General features: G+C 57.6%; 1 protein-coding gene across 2 annotated transcripts in view; it reads right to left on the bottom strand.

Annotated features, from left to right (window-relative positions):
* DSCAML1 (DS cell adhesion molecule like 1) overlaps positions 1–22,441 on the bottom strand; it is a gene marked incomplete at its 3' end in the record, with an annotated part of 338,579 nt that overhangs the window by 76,406 nt on the left and 239,732 nt on the right. For both annotated transcript variants that reach the window (XM_080815573.1, XM_080815574.1), the window contains exons 5-11: positions 20,111–20,389; positions 16,627–16,902; positions 14,151–14,447; positions 12,272–12,544; positions 2,574–2,852; positions 2,069–2,188; positions 1,007–1,183 (exon numbers count right to left, since the gene is read on the bottom strand). In XM_080815573.1, coding sequence (XP_080671699.1) covers positions 1,007–1,183; positions 2,069–2,188; positions 2,574–2,852; positions 12,272–12,544; positions 14,151–14,447; positions 16,627–16,902; positions 20,111–20,389 — 1,701 coding nt within the window. The remainder of the gene's footprint in view (positions 1–1,006; positions 1,184–2,068; positions 2,189–2,573; positions 2,853–12,271; positions 12,545–14,150; positions 14,448–16,626; positions 16,903–20,110; positions 20,390–22,441) is intronic.

Here is a 22,441-nt window from a genome sequence, read left to right as displayed (position 1 = left end):
CTTTTTGATAGTGTGAGGGAAGCGGCTCCCCAGGGCGGGGATTCCGGCGCCCGGAGCTCCCCGCGCATCGATCGCTGGGGCTTCCCTGTCTGGTGCGGAGCTGAACACGGGCTTTGGCAAGCGATAAAGAAGCTCGGATTCTTCCAGGAGGGACCCCACACCGGGCACTGCCCTCGGCAGTCATTCCCACACCGACCCTGCAGGGACCGCCGGTGCCGATAGCCAAACTGGTAAGCCTTTGATGGCTGACTGGATGCCAGTATCACAGGGGCTGCTTTCCACATATTATCACACTCACTCCTGACACAGAACATAACAGGGATGGTTCTCTACCAGGGACATGAGGTTTGTATGGCGAGGTCAAGCAAACTCATCAAAGTCACAACAATTACAACATGGCGCCTAGATTCCCACTTGGCTTTGGTTGGGTGTTAACACACAGGCTCTCACCACTGTCCCACATGGCCCATGGTCCGTTTCCTGACACTGGGTCAGACTGTTCCTCTGACACCATTCCCCGGGGGCCCATTATACGGACCCCAAGACTCTAAAGGGATAGTCTTATTTGGTAGGAATATCTGCATGGGATTCAACAGAATTCCAGGATATTCTGGGCTTCTGAGGCCGTGAGGCCAGCTCTGTGTCTGGGGATTTAGAAGTCACAGACTGAGCACTGAGTGATGAGTCTCGGTGCTCTTTTGACTTTCCCCAAGTATCTTCCCCTTCCCGTGTTCAGTTCCTGTGTTCCTCAGGCAGTTTGGTGGGGAGGGTGGGCTGGAAATGAACTTCTAGCACAGGGACGATGCTGGAGCCTAGACAGATGAGGTGACCGGGCCAAGGTCACAGGGGGTCTGAGTCCCCCACCTGAGTGTCCCGAGCACACTTCTGACCAGGAACCCTCCCTGCCTCCCACTCAGAGATGGAACAGGGGCTGCTGGGCAAGTGTGGAGACAGGCCCCAGCCTGTGGTCGGGGGGCTAGGAGCACCGTGCGCGGGTAGGACTCACTCTTGACGGTGAGGAACATGGACTTGCTGATGTCGGTGCCCACGCCGTTGCTGGCCTGGCAGAGGTAGTAGCCCATGTCCTCTTCCAGGACGTGGCGGATCAGCAGCGAGCTGTTGGCCAGGATCTGGGTGCGGCCGGTGAGGGGGACCGGGTGGTACTGCTGCGGGCTCCCACTCCCTGGAAGGAGGCAGCTGTTAGGGGGCTGGGGCCCAGGCTAGCACACAAGTTGGGTCAGGTTGGAGTGCCCCAAGGGACGCCCTGACATCCTTCTCTTGCTGAACTAGGGCTATCTTGTAGCACTCCCAAAGTGCTCTTCTGGGTGACCAGAAGAGCCTCACGGAGGTCTGCCCCAGCTCTCAGGTAAGGAGGTGGAGTTGGGGACCTCAGCTCAAAGCCTGCCCTGGCACTGAGCCTCAGGGCTGAACTTGGAGACGAAGAGTTGTCTTCAGGCCACTTGGCTACAGGCAAAGGTGAGTTGGAACCCTAAAATGGCAGCTGCCTGGTCTTGGACGGCCAGGTCTGGGAAAGAAGCCAGCCATCTTCCAAGGGGGGCTTTGTGGTCTCCTCCCCATCCCCCCAGTGTCAGTGATGGGCATGGCCTATGACAAGAGGTTGGCATGGGACTTGGTTAGATACCAAATGTATCCTTGGGATGATGTTAGGCTCCAAGAAGGACGACAGTCCCAGAATAGTTTGGTGAGGAGCAGGGGCCTAGGAGGTTCTGGGACCCCCAAAGCAGGGTGGGGAGGGCTGGGGAAAGCAGACATACACTGAGTCCTACGGCTGGATGGGAGAGGGGAGAGGTCAATCTGTGGGGACTAGAGGAAATCTGGAGTCAGCATTCTAGCTGTCCCCAGTCTGCCGACCCCCAAGGGTGGCTGAGGACAATGTCCAGAGTGAGTACAGCCTGGGATCTCCTGAAAGCTTAGAACCCAGGACTCCCACCTAGGGTTCCCACCCAGGGGTAGGAGTTGTGTGTGGGAAAACGGGCCCAAGCCCCATCAGTTTCCTTCTCCCCACTCCCTGACCGTGCTCGGAAATGCTGGCTGGCCAGGGGCTCACCCTTGGCATGCTTCCACATGACCTTGGGCGGGGGGTAGCCATCCACTGAGCAGTTGAGCACGCCAGCTTTGCCGTAGATGCCGTCCTGGTTGTTGGGCTGGACCACAAATCGCGGGGGCACTGTGGGAAGAGGGACGGTTAGGGAGAAACCGGTCGTCTGTCCCTAACGCTCTTCTGTGGTCTCTAACCTTCTCGTCTGTGCCAGCTCTGCCTGCACCATGGTCAAGTTCAGAAGAGGCAGCTCTGAAATTCAAGACGCTGAGGGCTCTTGCTGAGGACTGGGAGTCCCGCGTCCCAGCCCTCCCCCTGCCAGGGGCTAACTGAACAGGGCTCTTTCCCTCTCAGGGCCTCTGGGTCTGGGCCTGGAATGCAAGAGATTTGAACTTTTTGATCTTAGTCAAGGCCAGCGTTCCCTCAGCCTGTGATTCCAACCCCAAATCTAGAGACACTGTTGGCAGCCGACGGAGCTGGGCCCTCACTCCCCGGCCCCAGCCTCTCTGCTCACCACGCACGATGAGCTGGCGCTCCCGGCTCACGGTGGCCGCCGCGTTGCTGGCGATGCACGTGTAGTTGCCGTTGTGCTTGAGGGAGACGCTGGAGATCTGCAGGGAGCTCATGAATTCCTTGCTCTCGATGGTCACGCCCGAGCCTGAGATGATCACCTGTCCGTCCTTCCTCCAGGTGATGCGGATGGGCATGTCCCCCGAGGACACCACGCAGGGGATATAGAGCAGCTGGCCGATGGAGGCAGGTGGGAACTCAAAGGGCTGGATTAGAGGGGGCACTGGGAAGGCAAAGAGGGGGGCTGCTGTCAGGCCCCCCGTGTGCCCCAGCCTGGCCAGCAGCGACTGCCTCACTGCTTTACCTCTCGGCCCCTCCTGCCCCTGGGGCTGTAAGTAGAATTCCCCAGGGCGCCAGTGCCTTGTCCTATACCTGCAGAATCTCTCGGGGCTGCCCCTGGCCGTTCGCTCTCATCCCCTTGCCCGCCCAGGCCTGGGCCCACTGTCTCTGTGTAGGGCGTTCGTTGGCCTGCATTAATCCTGACCCTCAGACTTGTCCCTGCGATGACATATGTGTTCCTGGATTCCCATCTGCCTGCGGACGCTGCTCGGTTTTCGCCCTCACTCCCCTGCTGCTCCTCAATGGCCCGGGGCCACCTTCTCATCCCAAAGATATGTCAGCTCTCTGGGACCTGTGAACGACAGGGGTGCTGTGCCCCAGATGTCAGGTGTGGGGGACTGTGTGAAGTGTGAAGGCGGGCACTGAGACTGTCCCCAGCTCCTGCCCCACAGCTGTGCCTCCGAAAGCCAGGATGCTGTCTGCTGGCCTCCTCCAGCAGAGGTCCCATCTCCCGCCCCAGCCCTGCCCATGGTGGTCTCGTGCTAGCACACTGAATTCTCCCCCAATAACATGATGTAGCTTAACTGTTTCCACTTCACAGATGAGAACATTGAGGCTCAGAATGGAGAAGTCACTTGCCCTCGGTCATCTAGCTCCTAAGAGGTGACAGAGGGAATTGAGACCCGGTGTCCCTCTTCTCAGGGTCCACGTTCTCTCCCTGTGCTGCCCGGTGCCTCTCTGAGAAAGCCCCAGACATGCCCCGCCCAACGACTCTTTCGTCTCATCAGTGAGCCCCCCCTCGAGTGGCAGGGAGGAGCAGAGAGGGAGCCCTGTCCTTCGTGAGACAATCAGTTTGCCACTCATCCGGCTGAGCGGGATCTGCACAGCCTCTCTCCCTGCCCAGAGATCCAGCCCACCCCACAGCCCACATCTTAGCCCCTGGGGGGCCTGTCTGGAGCCTGAGCCTCTGTGAGAGGGATCCTCCTTTTTTAGCTCTGGCTAGGGCATCAGCCATTATCTTCATGATAACTCAATTAGGCTACAGCGACTTCCCCAGCAAGTGGGGGGGAGAAGAGAGAGGAGACAGACAATTAGCTTAACAAGGATGAGCACCCAGTAGATGAGATCTCCTTTCTGCAGTCAAATAATTAAATTACAAGGCTGTCCACAGTCCTCTGGCCTTCTCCCAGGCTCCAGCACCCCGCCCCCCGGGAAGCCTGCCGCTTTCCACCCCAGGCCTGCCTACAGTGACCACCAGCAGGGCCGAGCCCTGGGGGGAGAGGATGGTGGCATCCTAGGCATGCTCAAGGCCCTCCCTGCATCCCAGGGATTTCAGGGCTCAGCAGGGAGCTTCCCCAGAAGAGTGGTGGGGGGTAGGCCTAGGATCACCCTTGGCAGCCCTTTGGCTCCCTTGGAAAGTTCTTGATCAAGAGCCTAGGTCCAGAGGAAGTGACGTTTAGGAGGGACGGGATGAGAGCCATACCCTTTAGCAGGGTGTTTAACTGACCTTCCCAGTGTCCTCTGCCACCTTACTCTCCATCCTGCCACAGGGGCTCCATCAGTGGGCCGTGACCACCAGCCGCTCCAAGTCTTAGCCCGTGCCTCGGCAAACACAGCTGGACATTTATCCCTCTTATTCCCATCATGCGTGCTACCCCCAGGGCCCAGATCTAGGTCCACTGGGGCTCTGGTTTGTCTGGATCTCCCCCATCCCAATCTCTGGCTGCCAATTGCCTGGGTTAGGGTTTGCCCCAGTATTCTGGGTGGTTTGCTGGGTCTTGGGGATCCCCAAATGAGATTTCTCCAGAAATCTGGAAAGCTCCTGAATCTAGTAATGGCCCCGTGCTGGCTGCTGAGATCTGCCAGAGGTCCCTCTGTTGGGCTCTGCCATTTCCCTCCCTGGGGCCTGTTTGGGTGCCTAGATCAGAATAAGGTTTCTGGCCTCCTTGGATGTTTTGAGGGAACTGTTGCAAGGACCCAGGTCTGCCTCTAGTTTGTTTCTTTAGGCCAAACAGAACCAGGCCTGGCCCAGTTCTCCTTCCCACAGAGGCCGGAAGCTAGCGCCCACAGGCCTCCAGGGAAATGCCTCCTCGTCCTCTCAGAGCCTCTGCAGTATTACGTCTTCTGTGAGGCCTGCCCTCGTCCCACAGCACCTGTGCCCACCTTCATCATGGCACCTGTCACAGGGTGGGAGGGTGGCAGTTTGCCCTCCTGCCTTCCGTGGGGGGTCTGGGAGCTCCTCTAGGGCAGTAACTAAGATTGACTTCCCTGGCCAGTTGCAAGAGTCCAATAAATGCCTGGCGGGTGAGTGAATGAATAAATGAATGAATGAACACATGCTCAGATATGATTTCCTGGGTTGATCTTAGAAGTTGAACTGTCAGGCGGGCCAGGGTAGAGACAGCATAGGATGGGGGTCCATCCAGAAGAAGAGAAGTGTTTCTATGCCATTGCTCAAGACGCTGTATTGATGCTATCAAGGGAGCTTATCCCTTGGTCCTTCCTGGGGGTCAGGCCCTTGCTCCCATGGCCCCAGAAGCAGCTCCTAGGCACACTTGAACATGACCCAGGGGAGACTCAAGGCAGTGACGGGGTGCAGAGGAGGATGTGTGGGCAAAGCTAGTTCTGGGAGGTTCTACCAAGGAGGAGAGGGCTGAGGGGCTGTCAAGGCTGAAGGACCAGCCCCAGGGATGGGCGGTCTCGAGCTGTATTTCCTCTGTGAACAGAGCAAGTGGCGAGCAGAAGACTGAAATCAGGCAGGGAGACTTAGCTCAAGCGAGGGGAAGACTGTCTCTCTCAGTTAGAAGGGATTTGGATAATGGAACAAGTTACTAAGGCAGGTTAATTCATTAATTAACTAATTCATCTAATATTTATGAAATGCCTAGTCTGTGAAGGCATTATTATGCTCCGTGTGGGCTGGAGAAAGTAGAAACATGCTTAAAATACAGATAGAACCCCCAGGAGCTCATCATCTGCTAAGGAAGGCAAGATATTTCCCTCAGTGATTATTGGACAGGCACCACCTGAGTAGACAGATGCTGAACTCAGAAGCGAGAGACGTCTCACTCATCTGGCTGGGTGACCGCGGCCTCACGGAGGAGGTGGCATTTGGGCAGAGAGCTAAAGGACACAATGTACATGGGGTGGTGAGGGGGGAAAGGCTGAACCATGATGCAGAGGCCAACCAGGGGTGATCACTCCCTTCTGGCCTTCGGGGATAACGTGGATGGCTACTGCGACCCCCCCCCCCAGAGACAGTAGCCGACCAGTACCCATCAGGGGGCTAGACATTCACCTGGGCTGGCCAGTGCTCTCAGGAGCACAATTGTCCTGTGGGAGGCAGATGACCAGACAAAACACCAGAGATCCAGGGCAGGCTCCTGGCCCCCTCCACTCTTTGCCCCTGCTGCAGGCCGACGAGGCAAGGAGGTGTCCCCTTAGGAACCCTTTGGTGGGAGTGTTAGGGGCCAGAGCTGCTCATGGAATTTCTTGGCTCCAGGCTTCTGCTCAGATACTTCCATAACTGCAGGTACAGCAGGAGGGAGAAGAAAGTCCAGGGGTCCTGGTTTCTTCACAGGCTCCCTGACTAGCAGAGGAGCCCCATGAGCCAGAGGCTCTGAGAAACAGGGTGTGGGGGCTCTGGGATGGGTGCGTGGGCAGCGGCCCAGATGTGGGGCTGCTTTCCGACCTGTGAGTCAGGGATGTCTTCCCCAACGCTCAGAGGTAGATGTGAGCTAACTGAACGTGTGTGTGTCCATTTCTGCCTCTGGGAAAGCAATCCTCAGCAGTGGGGCAGGGGGTGGGGAGGTCCAGTTCTTACTACCTCTATCGCAATGATGAGCAGGGACCTCCGAGGGTCGACAGCACAAAGGCCCCCCCCCACCCTGCCCTGGCCCTGAGTCCCAGCATTTCTCCAACCCCCAGCCTGAATGTGAGGGGGCATGCTCTGGCCACAGTCATCTTTGGGGAGAGGGCAACTCCACGCTGAGGGAGGTGGGGTCGGAGCAAGCTGCTACCGTGGTGAAGAGGCCAGAGGACGGAGTGGCTGGGGGACATACAGTGGTTGCAGCCGTCCAGGAGGTGCCCGGCCACTATAAAGCCTTTATGGCCCCCTGCTTCGGAGCATTGCACAGACGATGGTGTGTTGATGGCCAGCCCAGACCATAAACACTTTATGGTGTTGCTCATTGTCTGTCTTTGAGACTGAGCCTTCTTATTTACTGCGCCTGCTTAGCAGAGAGAGGGCACTGGGGGGAGTCGGAGTGTCTGCCCGTGCAGCACGGAGGTGGGGAGACAGCCATGCCCGGGAGCTGGGTTCCGGCCTCCGCCTTCCATGCAAGTGAGCCACCTCCCCTCTACCACCCCGCCTCCACCCTGAGCCTCCGTTTCCTCATCTGAAAAACAGAGGAGTTGGACCAAGTAATCTCTAAAGCCTCTACTATTTTAGGAATAATAATAATAATAACTTCCCTTTTTTTTTTTTTTTTTTAACACAACCCTCTCTTCTCAGGAAGGCCTCCCTTGGCCACCCTATTTAAAATCGCAAAACCATTCCCAACTCTTCTTGGCACTCTCATCCCAGCTCCTTCTTCGACCTGGGGTTTCTTTTATATATTTTATGCATTATCCATTTGCCCCCCCCCCCCAGAATGGAAGCTTCCAGGGACAGGGATTTTTGTCTGTCGTGAGTATGGCTGTATTTGTTGGTATTGAGGGTACATTGAGGGTACGCAGTAAATTCCCTGAATCGGCAGACGCTGCCTCCACACCATCGTCCCCACCGTCACCGCCACCACAGTCACCCTCTTGAGCCCTGTCTGGCCACCGAAGTGGCTGCTTGCTCCTGTGTGCCAGGACCCCTCTGCTGGGGAATAAGGCTGCTGGCAGGAGCTTTCCTGGTGCCCCCCTCTCCCAGGGACAACCGGACTCTCTGCTCCTACGGAACCCATTGTATCCCCTCCCTGTGGGTTCCAAACCTCCACCTCTGCGGATAGCAGGCATTTGGCCCAGTGACTGGCTTTTTCCTAAGCCCCAACCTAGGACCACAGAAACCCCCAACCCACTCACTGGGGTGGAAGGGGCCCTCCTCCAAAGGCTCCGGGCGCATGGCAGGCACTGGTTTGGGCTGCCAGGGAAGACAGAGTGTGGGTGTGGAGTATGGGCACTGGGGAAGGAGCGGATGTGTGTGTCCTCTTCCGTTTGCGCTCCACAGGGGCCTGGCAGCACCACCCAACCCCGGCCTTGCAGAGCATGGGCGGCAAGCCCCTCTTGTCCTCGTTTTGGCTCCAGGAGCCCATAGAGACTCAGATGTGGGGATGGAGATGTTCTCTCACTGAGCTAAAGCCAAGGAGCCCCAGTCGCAGCCTGCCTTCTTAGTTAATTAAACATTCCGCCTGCGTGCCCAGAGATGCTTTTCTGCTACATTATTTTTCAGCTACGGGGGGCCCTAAAGACATCGAATCTAGGTTGGATCTATGTGCCCGCCTCTTAGCATCCTGCCAGGGATGTCTCTAGATGCCCGGAGAGGAGCACTTGCCTTCCCGACAGCCCTGCTCTCCCCTGCCAGTTGGCGTCACATGCCCCAAAGCCCAAGGGGCCCACAAAGCATGCCCACCCTCTCCCGGCAGCCCTCCCACCTTGCTGGGCCACACCAGCTCACTTGGGCAATATTTCATCTGGTGCCACTCGAAGCCACCTTTTGCGTCTCAGGAATGGTGTCTTACAGGAGGGTAGGGACAGAGCCAATATTCGTGCACACGTGACTACCAGCATGTGCATGCGTGTGTGTGTGTGTGTGTGTGTGTGTGCAACAGCGGACAGGTTAGTGTGTGTTTATTTGTTGCATGGACATGCATATCATAAGAACCAATGAGTATATGTATGCATCCACACACACAAAGGGCTCTGCACATGTGTGTGCATGTGTGTTGGGTGTGTTCTGCTCTTAGCTCAGTGTTTGCAAAATTCATCAGAAGACCAGCAGTCCCAGAAGGAATGGGGTCAGCAGTGGTTTTTCCAGCTCCTTGGAGCAGCATGGGTTTCTTCTGCTTCCTGCCCACAAGCCCACGGCCCCCCAGAGAGATGCGGGGTGGGAGGGACTTCTAACCGATCCTCCGTGTCCACTGCCCTGTCCCACATCCACCTTGCCTTTTGCTGTACCCTGGCTCTCTGCTCCGGTCCCCTGAGTGGGACGTATGTCCCAGCCAGGTGATGGGACTGGGCTCAGCCGTGCTGCCCCTGGACCTGGCCTGCCTCACCCAGAGTCAGGGCCCTGCTGCACGCCCAGGGGCGCCTCCTCCACCCTCCTCCTTGAGTAGCTCTTGGAACAGCACATCAGCTAATCAAGCAGCATGCTCATAATCAGCTCTGATGGGTTCTTCTGCAAAAGTGCATTCTAATGAGGTGGGGAGAGGGAGTCAGGGAGTGGGAGGGAGGACCTGAGCTTTCTAAGTGGAAGGGGCAGGGGGTCCCAGAGCCCCGCACACAAATGCCCTTTCTCAGTCTGGAGAGAAAACAAGGGACCCCCGTCCTTCTAGGGCTGGATCTTCAGACCCTGAGGGCAGGGAAAAAGGAACATGTGCACATGTGCCCCATACCCTGTACACATGCATGGTGTTTGATGAACGCTGGGCTTTGTGCTGGGTGCGGGAGCCATGCGTGCCTGGTGCATGGGCTCTGCCCTCTAGATCTCTCCCTCTCTTTCTTACACACACACACACACACACACTCCCCCTTTCCTCTTGTCGCTCAGCACAATCACAACAGGCCCAGAGAGTCACTGAGACGGAATGCATCAGATTCAATTCATTAGGACTGATCGCTCCCTGAATGGGGTTGAATAATTGATGAGCAGAAGCAGCTTTCTGGATGTTCTGCGTACTCCGAGGCTCGCTGGAGCCCTGTTATTTATTTATTTTTTTTAAGCCAACAAACCCGGCCAAATGCTCACTGGTGCGGGCGGGCAGAAGGGAGTGGAGCAAAGGTTAGATGTTTTAATATGTGATGTTTACAATGTAAACTCTCGGTCCACTGCTTGTAAGGGAAATGGATACGGGCAGCACTTGATGCTGGGAGGGGGTAGGCAGGCTCTGCTATCTTCCACCACCAGCAAGCAGGGGAGGTGGCCTGGGGCTTGTGAGCCTCCTGCCCAGGGCTCCTGGCAGGACAGAGGTGGGACAGGCCTCAGCTAAGGAGGGGGCCAGGGTGCCGCTCAGCCTAACTAGGGGGTAGCGGCGGGAGGCAGGGAGGCTGACGCCCTAGGGTCTCACGGCACCTGCTCTGGCTTGAAATGGTCACGGTCCCATAGTTGTTGGGGCCAAAGTGAGGTCTCCCAGCAAGCCAGTACCACCCAGACTGCTGTCTCAGCTTCAGCTCAGGAAACACTCACCGGCTGGCACTGTGACAGGTGATGGGTGCCCAAGGGCGCCTGTGACATGTGCAGCAAGGGAGGGAAGTGCCAACCCCGCCTTTTGTTGCTACTGTTCAGTCTCCTGACCGTCCACCAGACACTTCACCTGCTCATGCCATTATCACCACATGCTCAAAGGGGCCACAGCCCAATGTGGTGTCTGTCTCCCCGGATTCTTCCTTCTCCCAGACTTCCCTCTTTCTGTCCACAAAGCTGCTCTTGGATCTTGATTCAGGGGCCTGGGACCCACTGTGCCTTCCCCTGTGCCAGGGTGCCTCTGCAGGCCTGGACCCCCGCCCCCGATGTTTCTTCCTGCCTGTGGGCCCTCCCAGGTCCCAGGCCAGCTTTCCTCTCCTAGTGCATGTTGTCCCCAGGGTCCCTTCTTTCCTGCCCTGGGGTGACACAGGTGCCCAGGCGACAGGGGCTCTCAGCCTTCTCAGGGTCTCTGTTTCCCTTCCTGACTCTCAGGGGGTCCCCGAGGCCTCTTTCTTTCCTGAGGTGGAGTGTGGAGAGTGGTTCCTCCTCTCAGCCCTCCCTTCCCCCAGCTCTGGGTTAGAGCCCGGGGCCTATCGGTAGATAGACCCGGGACACATTCTGCTTCCAGGTGATCATTACCTGACTTTTTTGTGCCTCTGGCTTTTCTGCCTTGGAGACTGGGGAGAAAATGGTACCTGCTTGAGATAAGGGGGCAGTGCTGGGGTTCAACGAAACTGAGCATGTGGAGCTACAAGTCACAGTGACTGCTGCGTGGTGGGCCCGCCACAGTGATATTGGGCTCATGATGACAACGGCTGCAGTCTGGTGCCAGAGACCAGCACGGTGGCTGGAGACCACAGTCCTCCTTCCTCCTTCGCGGGGCCTCAGGCTGGCATCTCCATCCTCCAGAGCCTCAGGCTTTCCCAGTGCTTGAACCCCCTGGGATCCTTACCCACTGGGGCCATTAGTGACCTCCCATCCCAGCGGCCAGGCTTTCCTTGACCACTCCTCAGCCAGGCCTGGCAGGCATCTCCTTCCCTATCCTGTCCCAGAGAAACCAGGCCACACTCCACCCACTCACTGCCCGGCAGTTCCAAGAACATATTTGGGGTGGAGCTTGGCACACCTGCGCAGCCCCAGAACCAAGGGGACTGCCCGTCATTGCTCACACATGCACTGAGTCCCTTAGTTCTACTCATTCGTTCATTTAATCTGCAGGCATTTAGTGAATGGCTCCTATGCACCAGGCACCGTGCTAGGTACCCCTGCCCAAAACACATGCCTGTCCCAGGCAAGCGTGAAGGGCCTGGGCCAAGGTTTTGCAGGCTGTCCTCTGTAGGCCTCAAAAAGCATGAGCAGGGGGCGCCTGGGTGGCTCAGTGGGTTAAAGCCTCTGCCTTCGGCTCAGGTCATGATCCCAGGGTCCTGGGATCGAGCCCCACATCGTGCTCTCTTCTCTGTGGGGAGCCTGCTTCCTCCTCTCTCTGCCTGCCTCTCTGCCTACTTGTGATCTGTCAAATAAATAAATAAAATCTTCAAAAAAATTATTAAAAAAAAATCATGAGCAGGTAGAGGGGTGTCAGAGCCCCAGAACAGGCTCCCTCCACCCAGCCTCCTGCTGCTCCTGCCTCTTGCCCCATCTTGGTGGTCTCTGGTGGGCCCCCGCTGACGTTCTGCGGCTCCCTCCTGACTGATACAGCCCGCCATCGCTGACCTGGGCCTCTGGCGCAGAAAGTCACCTTTGTGCCTCACACGCCTCTCCTGCCTCCCGGGTCAGTGCCATGTTGTTCCGCGGCCCACAGAGGGAACCTTCTTTGTCCCGCTGCAATCTCCCCCGCTTACCCCTTTTCTCCCAAACACCCGCTCAGGACCCTCTCTTCCTTGGCCTGCCACTCCTTCAGGCCAGGCTGCTGTTGTCCGAGCCGTCAGCGGGTGGCAGAGAGCCCCGGGTGGGCTCTGGGTCCAGGCGAGGCCTACCTTTGACGGCCACGTGGACACTCTGGCTGATGGACAGCTGGGGTTGGATGAGGACGCTGCACAGGTACTCCCCCTCGTCCATGCCCTTCTGCACGTCGGTCAGCTTCAGCGTCCCGTTCTCGAATACCACCTGGCGGTGGTTGTCGGGCAGCAGCAGGGCGTCCTTGTACCACTTGATGGAGTAGTAGGGGTAGCCGATGACCCTGCAGTTGACGAGGGTGTCCCGCCCGGCGACGGCCGTGATGTTCCTCATCGCCCGGATACTGGGGGGGCCTGGGTGGGAGTCAGGGGGGAGGAGGAGCAGAGGAGGGACAAGCGGTTCGGTTAGCCAGGGACAGCCGGGAGCTGCCCTGTGACTCTCTTCTCCGTTACTTGGCTCTGAAACTCTCAGGGGATGGAAATTCAGTGGGGTAAGGGGGTGGGGGCGGGGAGAAGGAAGACTTTATTGCACAGGTAAAGGCAGAGGCTGAAGCTGGGGGCACCCACGGTCTCTCCAGGACTCTGTTACTAGCTTCAAACAGCTGCCAACAGACATGTTCCCTGCATGCCTGGGGCAAGGATCCATCCCCCTAATGGGACGGGGTATGTGAGCCAACTGAGAAGTGACTGGGATTTGGGAGGGTGAGTTCTCATTTACAAGGGGATTAAGATTTGGGGGTTACAATGGTGATGTGGAGATTTTGTTTTTTTTCACTTAACTTGTGCATAATGGTCTTGTACCAAAAAGGATCTCGTATACATTAAATAATTAAAAGGCAGTAAGAAGGTCGTTACAGGATGAGCTGATGGTTTTCTTCTGAACAGGTAGGCGGGTTTTGTGGGTCCCTGAGAAGGGGCCCTAAGAGGGGCACTCTGGTCACCCTGGCTGCGGGGAGGGTGTGTCCTCAGCTGGGTGGCTGGGCAGGTGCCGATGCGGGAGTGGTCAGGGAACCAGGCAGGGAGCGGGAGTGGGCGTAGGAAACCCCAGGCTTCAGGTTCCCCACCCAGCAGATGAGGGGCCGCACGAGGGGATCCCAGGACCCTGGAACTCTGACCCTTCCAATTCAAAAGCAGGGAGGGAGGTAAATGGGAGGCCGCTTTTCTCACGTGGGGCTGGAGCCCTGGCTCCATGGCAGCCACCAGGGCCCCTCCCCCCCCCCTCTGCCCCTGGGTCAGGGGTCGCTGGAGGGGCCGGGTGAGGACCAGTGGGACCCGACAGGGCTGCAAAGAGCTTCAGAGAAGGCTCTTCTCACCGTGGTGACTTGGAGAGCTGAGACCTGGGGGTGATCACCTGAGGGCTCCTTCCCCCGCTGCTGGGGGGGTGTCTGCTTTGGGACGCCCCCACCCAGCCCGAGCCTCCCACTCTTGATGGCTTGGGCCTTGGGAGGGAGGAAATCGGGGGGAAGACTGTGTGTTGGCTCCTGGCTGCTTACATCTCCTGGAGCATTTGGGGGATGGCTCAGTGGGAGGACACTGGGAGCACAGTTTTGATGGACACCCCCATCCAAGGTGAAGTCTGGCCCCACTGCCCCTTCCCTGTCCTTGTCCTCACAAGGTCCTGGTGGGCCTGGTGGTTGGTAGTGGGGTGCTGAGTGTACCTGGGGCCAGAGAGATCTGATGGGGAGGAATGGGGGTGGGGACAGGCCAGACTGGGAGAGGAGAAGGGACAGGGGAGGGGATGGGGATGCAGAGGAGAGCCAACTGTAGCAGACACGCACACACGAGAAAGGATGACGGGCGTGTGGAGGGCAGGAAAAGGGGGAGAAAGAGAGGAAGGAGACCGCTACTAAAAGCAAAATGACAGTTAAAGTAAGTACTAATCACCACAAGAATAATGGGAACCACAGAGATGGCAAAGGAACTCAAAAGCCTATTCTGATATTTAAATGTAGACAGGCACCTCTTACGTTTATTCGCGCCTGATATTCAGCACTGCCCACCGAGTTCCGCGCCGCGCACCGGTACACGCCGCCGTCACGGATCTGGGGGCCCGTGACGTTCATGTGGCTGACGGTGGTGCCGTCCGACATGGTGTACTGGTTGGTGCGGTGGCTCCCGTCCCGCACGATGGGCTCGTCGTCCAGGGCCCAGGTGACGGTGGGGGGCGGGGCGCCCTTGGCCGCGCACATCAGCGAGAACTGCTCCCCAGGGTTGACCACCTTCTCGCTGAAGGACGAGACGATGCGCGGCGTGCCGTCTGCCGGGAGCAAGGGGCCCCCATCAGGGTCACCGAGCCACGGAGAGACGGCCACCCGGCCAGGCCACCCCACCCTGTGAGGTACCCATTTCTCCCGCACAGATTTCTGACCCCTGGATTTGAATCCTCCTGCGGCCCCTTGTGAGCTCTGTGTCTTTGGGCAAGTTACCTAACTTCTCTGAGTCTCCCCACTTCTTAACTGTGGAGGGTGGAGATATCAGGGGGAGTGAATATACCCTCTTCATACTGATGCTAGGAGGACAAAAGGGATTAGTGCATTAAAGATGCTTCATACAATGCTTTGAAAGTGCTAAATGTCAGCTCTGGCCCACTTTCCTTTTTTGCCTTTCTCCTCCCTGTGTTAGAAAAGCCACAGGGCTCAAGATCCCCGTGTGGAACCAGGACCTGGCTGGGCTGGACCTGCGGAATCAGATTCCAGTGCTCGTTCCTGCGTGTGGGTTGACGGTGCTAGGGCCCTGTTAGCCAAGCCTCAAGTTTAAGGTTCAGCGGCTGCCCAGAGGCATGGGCGTGTGTGTGGCCGGAGCTTAAGTGTCAGCCGACCCAATAACCCCGGACGGGACAATTAATCCCACTGCCCCTGCTTCCTCCATGGCAGAGGGAGCATGAAATCGCTGAGCCTGGCCAGCCTGTCACACAGGACTGTTGTAAAGTTAAAGTATGTGTTGTGCACTTGAAAACCAAGGCAAACACTTAAAAAAAAAAAAAAAAAGGCCAATGTAACATGGCTCTCTACATCCCCCACCAAGTTTCACACCCAAATGCTGATGTTAATCCAGTCTGCCAGCCCCTAACCCCGTTTCTACAGGAGACTCTTATCTAAAACCACGGGGAGAACCTGGTACCTGGCAGAGCCTGGGACTGCCCACTAGGGTCATGGCTTTTGGCCCCTTCTCTCCTTCCTTCCTTGAACCCTCCTTTCTGGCTGTTCATCCCTCCCTCCTTTCTGCCCTTCCTGCCAGCCTCATTTCCCATATCCCTGCCCCAAACTGGTCATCAGTAGGCTGTCCTCTCAGAGAGAAATTGTGCTGTGTGGGGAGTTGGTCAGACAGGAAGTCCCCAGAGAGGTAAGGCTCCCATTTCGAGCTGGTGGGAAGCAGATCTGGTAAGAAGTTCTGGCTGGACAAGAGGAGGCAGGGGCTGAAGGAGGGGCAGTTCACTGGGCACTGTACTTAGGGTGAGGGATAAGGGGATGCCCACTCCTACGTCCCGCCTCCCAAGGAATGAGGGCCCACAGTCCATGACGGGTAGACCCATGTGGGATCCTGATAACCTGTAGGACTTGCCTGGGTTGGGTGTCTTTGCTATAATGGTAAAAAATCCTTGGAAACAATAGGATTGTGGGGTTTTTGTTTTGTTTTGGTAGCAACAAAGGAGCTGGGGGACCCCTAAATTTGTTGGTAAGGATAGGGCCTCTGTCAATCCTCACTGTATCCTCATGCAAATAAGAAAAAGAGGATTCCTCTGTGTGGTCACAACCTGGTGCCAGGGCCCATGGCTTGGCAAGGGGGATTCAAGCTGGATTCCCGTCCTTACTCTTGGTCCTGCCTTGTAGGCACTTTGTGCAGTGAACAGCCTGAACAACCATACACAGATGTGCTGAGTGAGGAGCCCCGGGTGGCAGCAGCTTTAAAAGGAGAGGGAAGCATGTGAAAACCCAGCTCTGTAGTAAGAAACAGAGCCTGCTGCAAAGAGACCTTAGGGTAAAGATTTGCAAGTCTATGGGCCTGGCGGGAAGGGTTGAGAATGGGGAGAGGGACAGCCAGAAAGAGAGGGCTCAGGGAAGAAAGCAGAGGTGGGGCTCAAGGCAGAGACTCCTGGTGGGCAGTCCTAGGGCCCCTGTGAGATTGAAAGCCTCTGGCATCTGAAAGAAGACCCTTTGTTTAGCAAGGTCCTAGTAATTTCAGAGGGCAGACGCAATATAGCACGGTGGTTAAGAGACCTGATCCCAACTCTGACCTTTGGCCAAGCTGTGTGACTTTGGGAAGGGACCAAGCCTCAGTTTCCCCAACTGCAAAATAGGGAACATGAAGAAAAAGCATCTCCCCCCAGGGCCTATGGAAGGACTGACTAAGACAGGCAGGTGCCTGGACCAGTGCCTGCTCTCAGGACGGGAGGGAGGGAGCCTGAACCCGCCCGGGTGCCCGCTGCCCCAGCTCACCTTCCAGCACAATGATGGCGAAGTCCTGCGCGGTCTGGGCCTTGCGGGTGGCAAAGCACTGGTAGGCCCCGGAGTGGCTCTTCTGGGCCGAGGTGATGAGCAGAGTCTCGTTGCTGAGCCCGCGGATGGAGACAGCCTCGTCGGGCAGCACCAGCTCAGTGTTGCGGTACCAGCGGATGGTGAATTCCGGGGAGCCCAGCAGGGCACAGGAGAGGATGACCGTGCTGCCGATCCCGGTCTTCAGCTTCTTTGGTGTCAGGGTCACGTGAAGGGGGTCTGGGCCAGGCCAGCAGGGGAGGAGAGGGGGGGAAAGGCAGCGGGGAGGAAAACAAAACAAAACAGCTTTTACTGTTTTTACAATCCTAATGTGACTGGGATTGGGCTGGGGGGAGGCCCTGGTTCTGTTCCCAGACTCCTTGTGAGAAGGGCTGGGACGAGAGAATTCCCTCTCTAGACCTCAGTTTACTCATCTGTCAGATGGCAGGGTCAGGGCAGGCCATTCCTCTGCACCTCTTGTTATGATGGCCTGTACTTTCTGGACACGTGGCCCTTGCCCGGTGGGACTGGGGAGCTCCTTTCAGCTCAGAAGAGGACAGGAGCTTGGCTGGCTCATCATCTTCCCCAGAAATCAGGGAGGCACCCTTGGCCCTGCCACCTGTCTCTCATATCTGTAGAGATAACCAGCTGCCGTCTTCTGTCACTCTGACCGCCTTATTTTCTCCCTGGGGACTCTGCTCTCCATCCCGGACCCAGGAAGTAACATCCTCCCTCCTCCCGGCCTCCCTCCTTCTGTTCTCCATGCCATAGCTGGCCGCTGCCCTGCTCAGGACTTCCATGGTGCCCAAGAACTCGGTGTGGCATTCAAGGCCATCGAGGCCCCTGGGGACCTGCCTCTGCTTCTCAGCCCCATAGTCTCAGGGCAGCAGCATCCTGTCTGTGCTTGCTGCACACCCGGGGCCACTTCTTGCCCCAGAGCCTCCCCCAAGAGTGCTATTTTTCCTCTTTGCCTAATGCCTATCCATCCTTCACACTGAGCTCAAGGACACCTCTTCCAGGAAGCCTTCCTGGATACCACTCTCCTCCCAGGCTGGGTCAGGACCTCTCTCCTGGGCCTCTCTCGGTATCACTGTCACCACACTACGCACATGGGCTTTTAATCACTCCTCTGTGTCTGTCTCTCCGCCTGGCTGTGAGCACTTGAGAGCAGGGCAGTGTCTCTCACCTGGATGTCTACTGCTGCCCCAGCCTTGTTTATCACTGCTGGGCGGGCTGGCCACCTCTCTGCCCCAACCTCCATGGGCTTGGGGTTCTCTAGAGGAGGCTGAGGCCTGCAGGGGACTAGGACCCCGGTGAGGTCACCTGGAGGAGAGGGGAGGGCAGCCTGGCTGGGCGGGGCCCAGTCAAAGCACACAGGAGCCTGCTCCCGCCGGGCTCTCCCGCTCTCTCCCAGAGGCCCTGCCCAGGAAATGTCAGTGCACAATGAAGCAGGTGGCATCCTGCTTGTCCCAGTCACCATCCGGGGCTCCCAGGGCTTGGCCAGCGACCTGCTTTCACCTTGCTGCCCCGCACGACTTGGTGACAAGATGGGTGGAAGCTTGGTGGCAGAATGGGGGTGTGTGCGTGTGAAAAGCATGCTTTCCTCTGGACACCGGGCAGAGCAGGGCTGGCAGAGAGAGCGGAAGGCAGAGAAAAGCTGTGCCACCTGCCCTTGAACCTGGTTGTCCAGCCAAACCCAGTGCTGGGGGGGATGAGGAGCTGAGGGTGGGCGGGGAATCAGGTGTACGGCAGCGGGGGTGTGCACGCGGCCATGGGTCTGTGTGCGTGTGCCTGGATGTGAGCACGCAAAGGTAGAGGACCGTGTGTACTGTGAATGTGTAGGGGCACCATACGTGTGTGCATGTGTGTGTGGAGAAGTGGGCATGTGACCTTTCAACACATCTGCCTGTGTGGGTGTGTATCTGTGTGTGTGTGTGTGTGTATGCCTATCTGCTTGCCCGTATGACTGAGGCAGGGGCTATGAACACCATATTACCCAGAGTCAGGTTTGCTAATGTTCCAAGGGTTCAGGGGTGTGCCGCCCTCCTGATCTGAGCCCTGAGGCAGCATGTGTGTGTGTGTGTGTGTGTGTGTGTGTGTGCGTGTGTGTGTGATGAGAGAGAGTGTGTATGTAATGTGTATGCACTGGGACAGGGGGAGAGGGGAAGGCCTAGCCGACTAAGCGGGTTTGGACAGTACTGGGGCACAGAGGGGGACATTGGCGCTTGTCCTTCCACGCTCCTGCCCTGCTGGCCGGAGCTCGTTAGGCTGCGAGGAGCCCCCAGTCCTCAGCTCTCTCAACACTCTCACCTAAGCATCTGTATCATGGGCTGTCACCCCAGTACGTTTCCTGGGGCTCTTTCTGCTCTTCCAGCCTCACACATGTTCCCAGTGGGAGGACTTCTTCCCAGCACCGCAGATAAATGCACCCTGACTGTTAAGATGCCCTCGACCACAGGGAGGAGACCAGGCTCACATCTGGGCTGGGGCGGGGGAACAAGACCTCAGGCCCAGGAGGCCAGCTGAGCAGGGAGAACACTGAGGGTCTGCAGACCTATAGCTCTATGCTCTGGAGACGGGGAGGGGAGAGGAGAGGAGGGCTGCTCCGGTCAGTCGGCATGGTGGAGGGAACTTCCCTGTAGCAGGTTGGATCACCGCTGGATAGCCTCCTCCTACCATCCAGGTTCAGGGACCCTCACGATGCCCTTCGGTATGACATTCAGTGGGGCCTCAGGCTATGCAATGGTTCAGTGGGATGGGATTCCCTAGGGGTCTCCAAATCCCAGCCACACTGTGGTCAGTGTGAGCCCCCAGGGGCTCAGCAGCAGCACGGTCTGTGCCCCCACCCCAAGGGCTTGCTGGATCCCTGGAGGGCTAGGGCTCTGGGATCGGGAAGAACAGGCAGGACTGGGGCTGATACCCCACCTGCAGATCCTGGAAAGCCCTCCTTGTCATTTATTCCCGAGTCTGATCTGATTCATCAGTTATCCATCAATTATTGTGAAATATTCTGAGAATCGTGTCTGATGGGCTACAGTATGTCCTCTCTACTGGGTTAACACCAGCACTGTTTCCTTTAGGGCACACACTCCTCCCTCTCAACAAGCCAGGAAGCCCTGTGAGCTCGTCACCATCACTGTCACACTCATGACCCTTCTGACCTCAGGAGGCAGGAAGGCCCAGGATCATTCTCCCATTTTATAGAAGAGGACACTGAGGTGGTGACCACGGTTATGCAATTTGCCCGAAGTCGGTTCTTATCTGATAATGCCAGAACCAAGGGAGAGATCTTCTGATTTCAAACCCAAAGCATTTCCTGGGATGTCCTGCAGCCTTCTCCAACCAGGGGATTCTCCCCGGGGCCGGCCAGAGGCAGGTGCCGCCCCTCCCTGTCATACCACGGTGCTCTCAAAGGTTCCTAGGCCTGGCAAAGGGGTTCCTCACTCACCAATGACCGTGAGGGTGCCCGTAGCCTCTGCAGAGCCGAAGGTGTTGGTGACCTCACAAATATAGGTGCCGCTGTCCTCCGTCCGCAGGTCACTGATGGTGAGCCCCGTGATGCGCTTGGTCCAGCGGCTGTCAGCCGGGAGGGGCCGGCCGTCCTTGAGCCAGCGGATGGCAGGCACGGGGTAGCCGGAGGCTGTGCACGGCAGCTCCACGGTGTGGCCCGCCCACACTTCCTGGGAGTGGAAGCCATCCAGGATGGTGGGGATTGACTCGGCAGGGTCTGGAAGGCAGAAAGCATCAGTGGCCCTGGCCAGCCCAAGCAGAATGAAGCAGGTGCAGGGGTAGGGGGCAGGGAGGCGAGCACCAGAATAGGCACCTCTTGTCCACCAGTACCCAGCATGAACAACGCGCTCAGTGTGGGATGGCTTGTGGTGTCTCCTGGGCCCCTGACTCTGGCCCAAACTCTCCTGCTCAGGCCAGATAGAGGCCCTGAGAGCCATGACTGGGAAGCAGGGGCTTGGGGGAGGTGGGAAGAGGATAATATGGGCAGACCGACAGACAGACAGATGCAACAAGGGAGACAGAGAGAGGTGCTGAGAGGGAGAGAGTGTGTGAGAGCTCCCTTCGTAGACATGGTGCCTGGAACCTGGCCCAGACTTGGGAGAAGGGACACCCTGTGACACGAGAGTCATGACTTTTTGAATCTGCGATTCTGGTAAGCCTTGGTCTGGGCCTCAGACTGGCCTGGGGGTGCCCCTCAAGTTTGGGGGAACCAGCTGCCCTGTCCTGTCTCCTCCCATCTGTGATCCTAGCAAACTCAGAGAGGGCCATGCTTTTCCATCTGTGCCCAGAAGGATTCAGAAGTTAAGCCTTCTGCAAACCACACCTGCCACCCTGAATAATTCTCCATTTTACACTCCCAAGCAAGAAAGAGCCATGACTGCAGGCCCCACGGTCCCGACCTGTGGTTGTCCCAGGCCCCCGGCTGGTGGGACTCTGTGAGTGGATCTCCTGTGCCTACACAGAGCAGGCCAATGGCTGCTGAACCCCTGACCTCTGGGGGAGGCTGACAGGGGGCTCCTGGACCCGTAGAGCTGGCTTAGGGGTCTTGGCGGCCACAGACAGAGGATGGTCTGAGACCAGAGAGGTGCAGTGACTCGTCCAGGATCACACTGCAGAGCCGAGATCACAGATCAGGTCTCGCCCACCCTTGTTCAGTAAATGGAGCGATCCAATACTGAGGTCAGCTCGACAGTGAATGGTGGGAGCGGCAGGCATCCCCTCCGGACCCTTCTTGACTAATGGCAAATGTCTCCCATCCTTAGCTCATCTCCCTCGGAGAAGGGTTGGGTGGGGAATTCTTGGGTGGTGATGGGCAGAGACTTTCTAGAAGACTCTACTCCCTCCCCACCTTCCGTGGCTCTTCAGAACGAGGTTGGGCTGAGAATCAGGAGAGCCAGGTGCGGGTCCGCCCCGGCCCTGGGGAAACCGTGTGACCTTGGGCGAGTCTCATCCTGGCTCAGAGCCTGAGGGTCACGCGCGGGGCCGGGGTCCTGGTGCTGCCTCCATGTCTTGTGAGGCTGTTGTAGGCAACAAGGCAAGACGCGTGTCCGAGAGCTTGACTGAGCGAAATCTCCATGCAGCTCTGCCCCCCGCCCTCCCTCCCCAGCCACTTGCATGGCCTCTTCCCCACGCAACCCTGTGGGGATGGTCGGGATAAACAAACCCAGTGCCAGGGAAGAATTACTCAATGTGACACTTAATTGATGCAAAATACACAAATTCCGTGGCACACCGCAGAATTTACAAGCGGAGGGGCCGACAGGGCGGTGGAAGAAGGGGCGGGGGGAGGGAATTAATCACCGAGTCTCAGGCGTGAAATTAAATTCTGAGGGAAAGAAGCCTCTTTCATTACTCCGGAGCAGAAGTAAAATGCTGCGGCGTGTACCGGCGACAGCCCCGGGGGGATCGGGCGCTGCCAGGGCTGGCGTGGGGCTGGAGGAGCCAGATGGCTGAGCCCCGAGAAATCTCCAGGGGTGTTCGGGGCGCCATGGGGAGGCTGCTGGGACCTCCTCCAATCGGATGAGCCGTGCTGCCCCGGAAAGGTGCCCCGAACACGGCTTCTGCACGTGGCTTAGCACCCCACTCACCCCCCCCCATGAGATGGGGAGCCCTGGACTCGTCAGCCAGCCTCTCTGGTCACTGGTCTCATTATAAAGGCAGATGATAATGCCTATTGCATGGAGTTCATACTCATGGAAGCTCGTAGTAAATTCTACGAAGGTCCTACATGCTCAGAATGACTGCTTGGGGGCTGGATTTTAGGGAGCTC

The sequence above is a fragment of the Martes martes genome, assembly GCF_963455335.1.
Source record: "Martes martes genome assembly, chromosome: 10".
Classification (NCBI taxonomy): domain Eukaryota; kingdom Metazoa; phylum Chordata; class Mammalia; order Carnivora; family Mustelidae; genus Martes; species Martes martes.
Note: the sequence above shows the minus strand (reverse complement) of the source record. Positions and strands in the feature narration are given on the sequence as shown.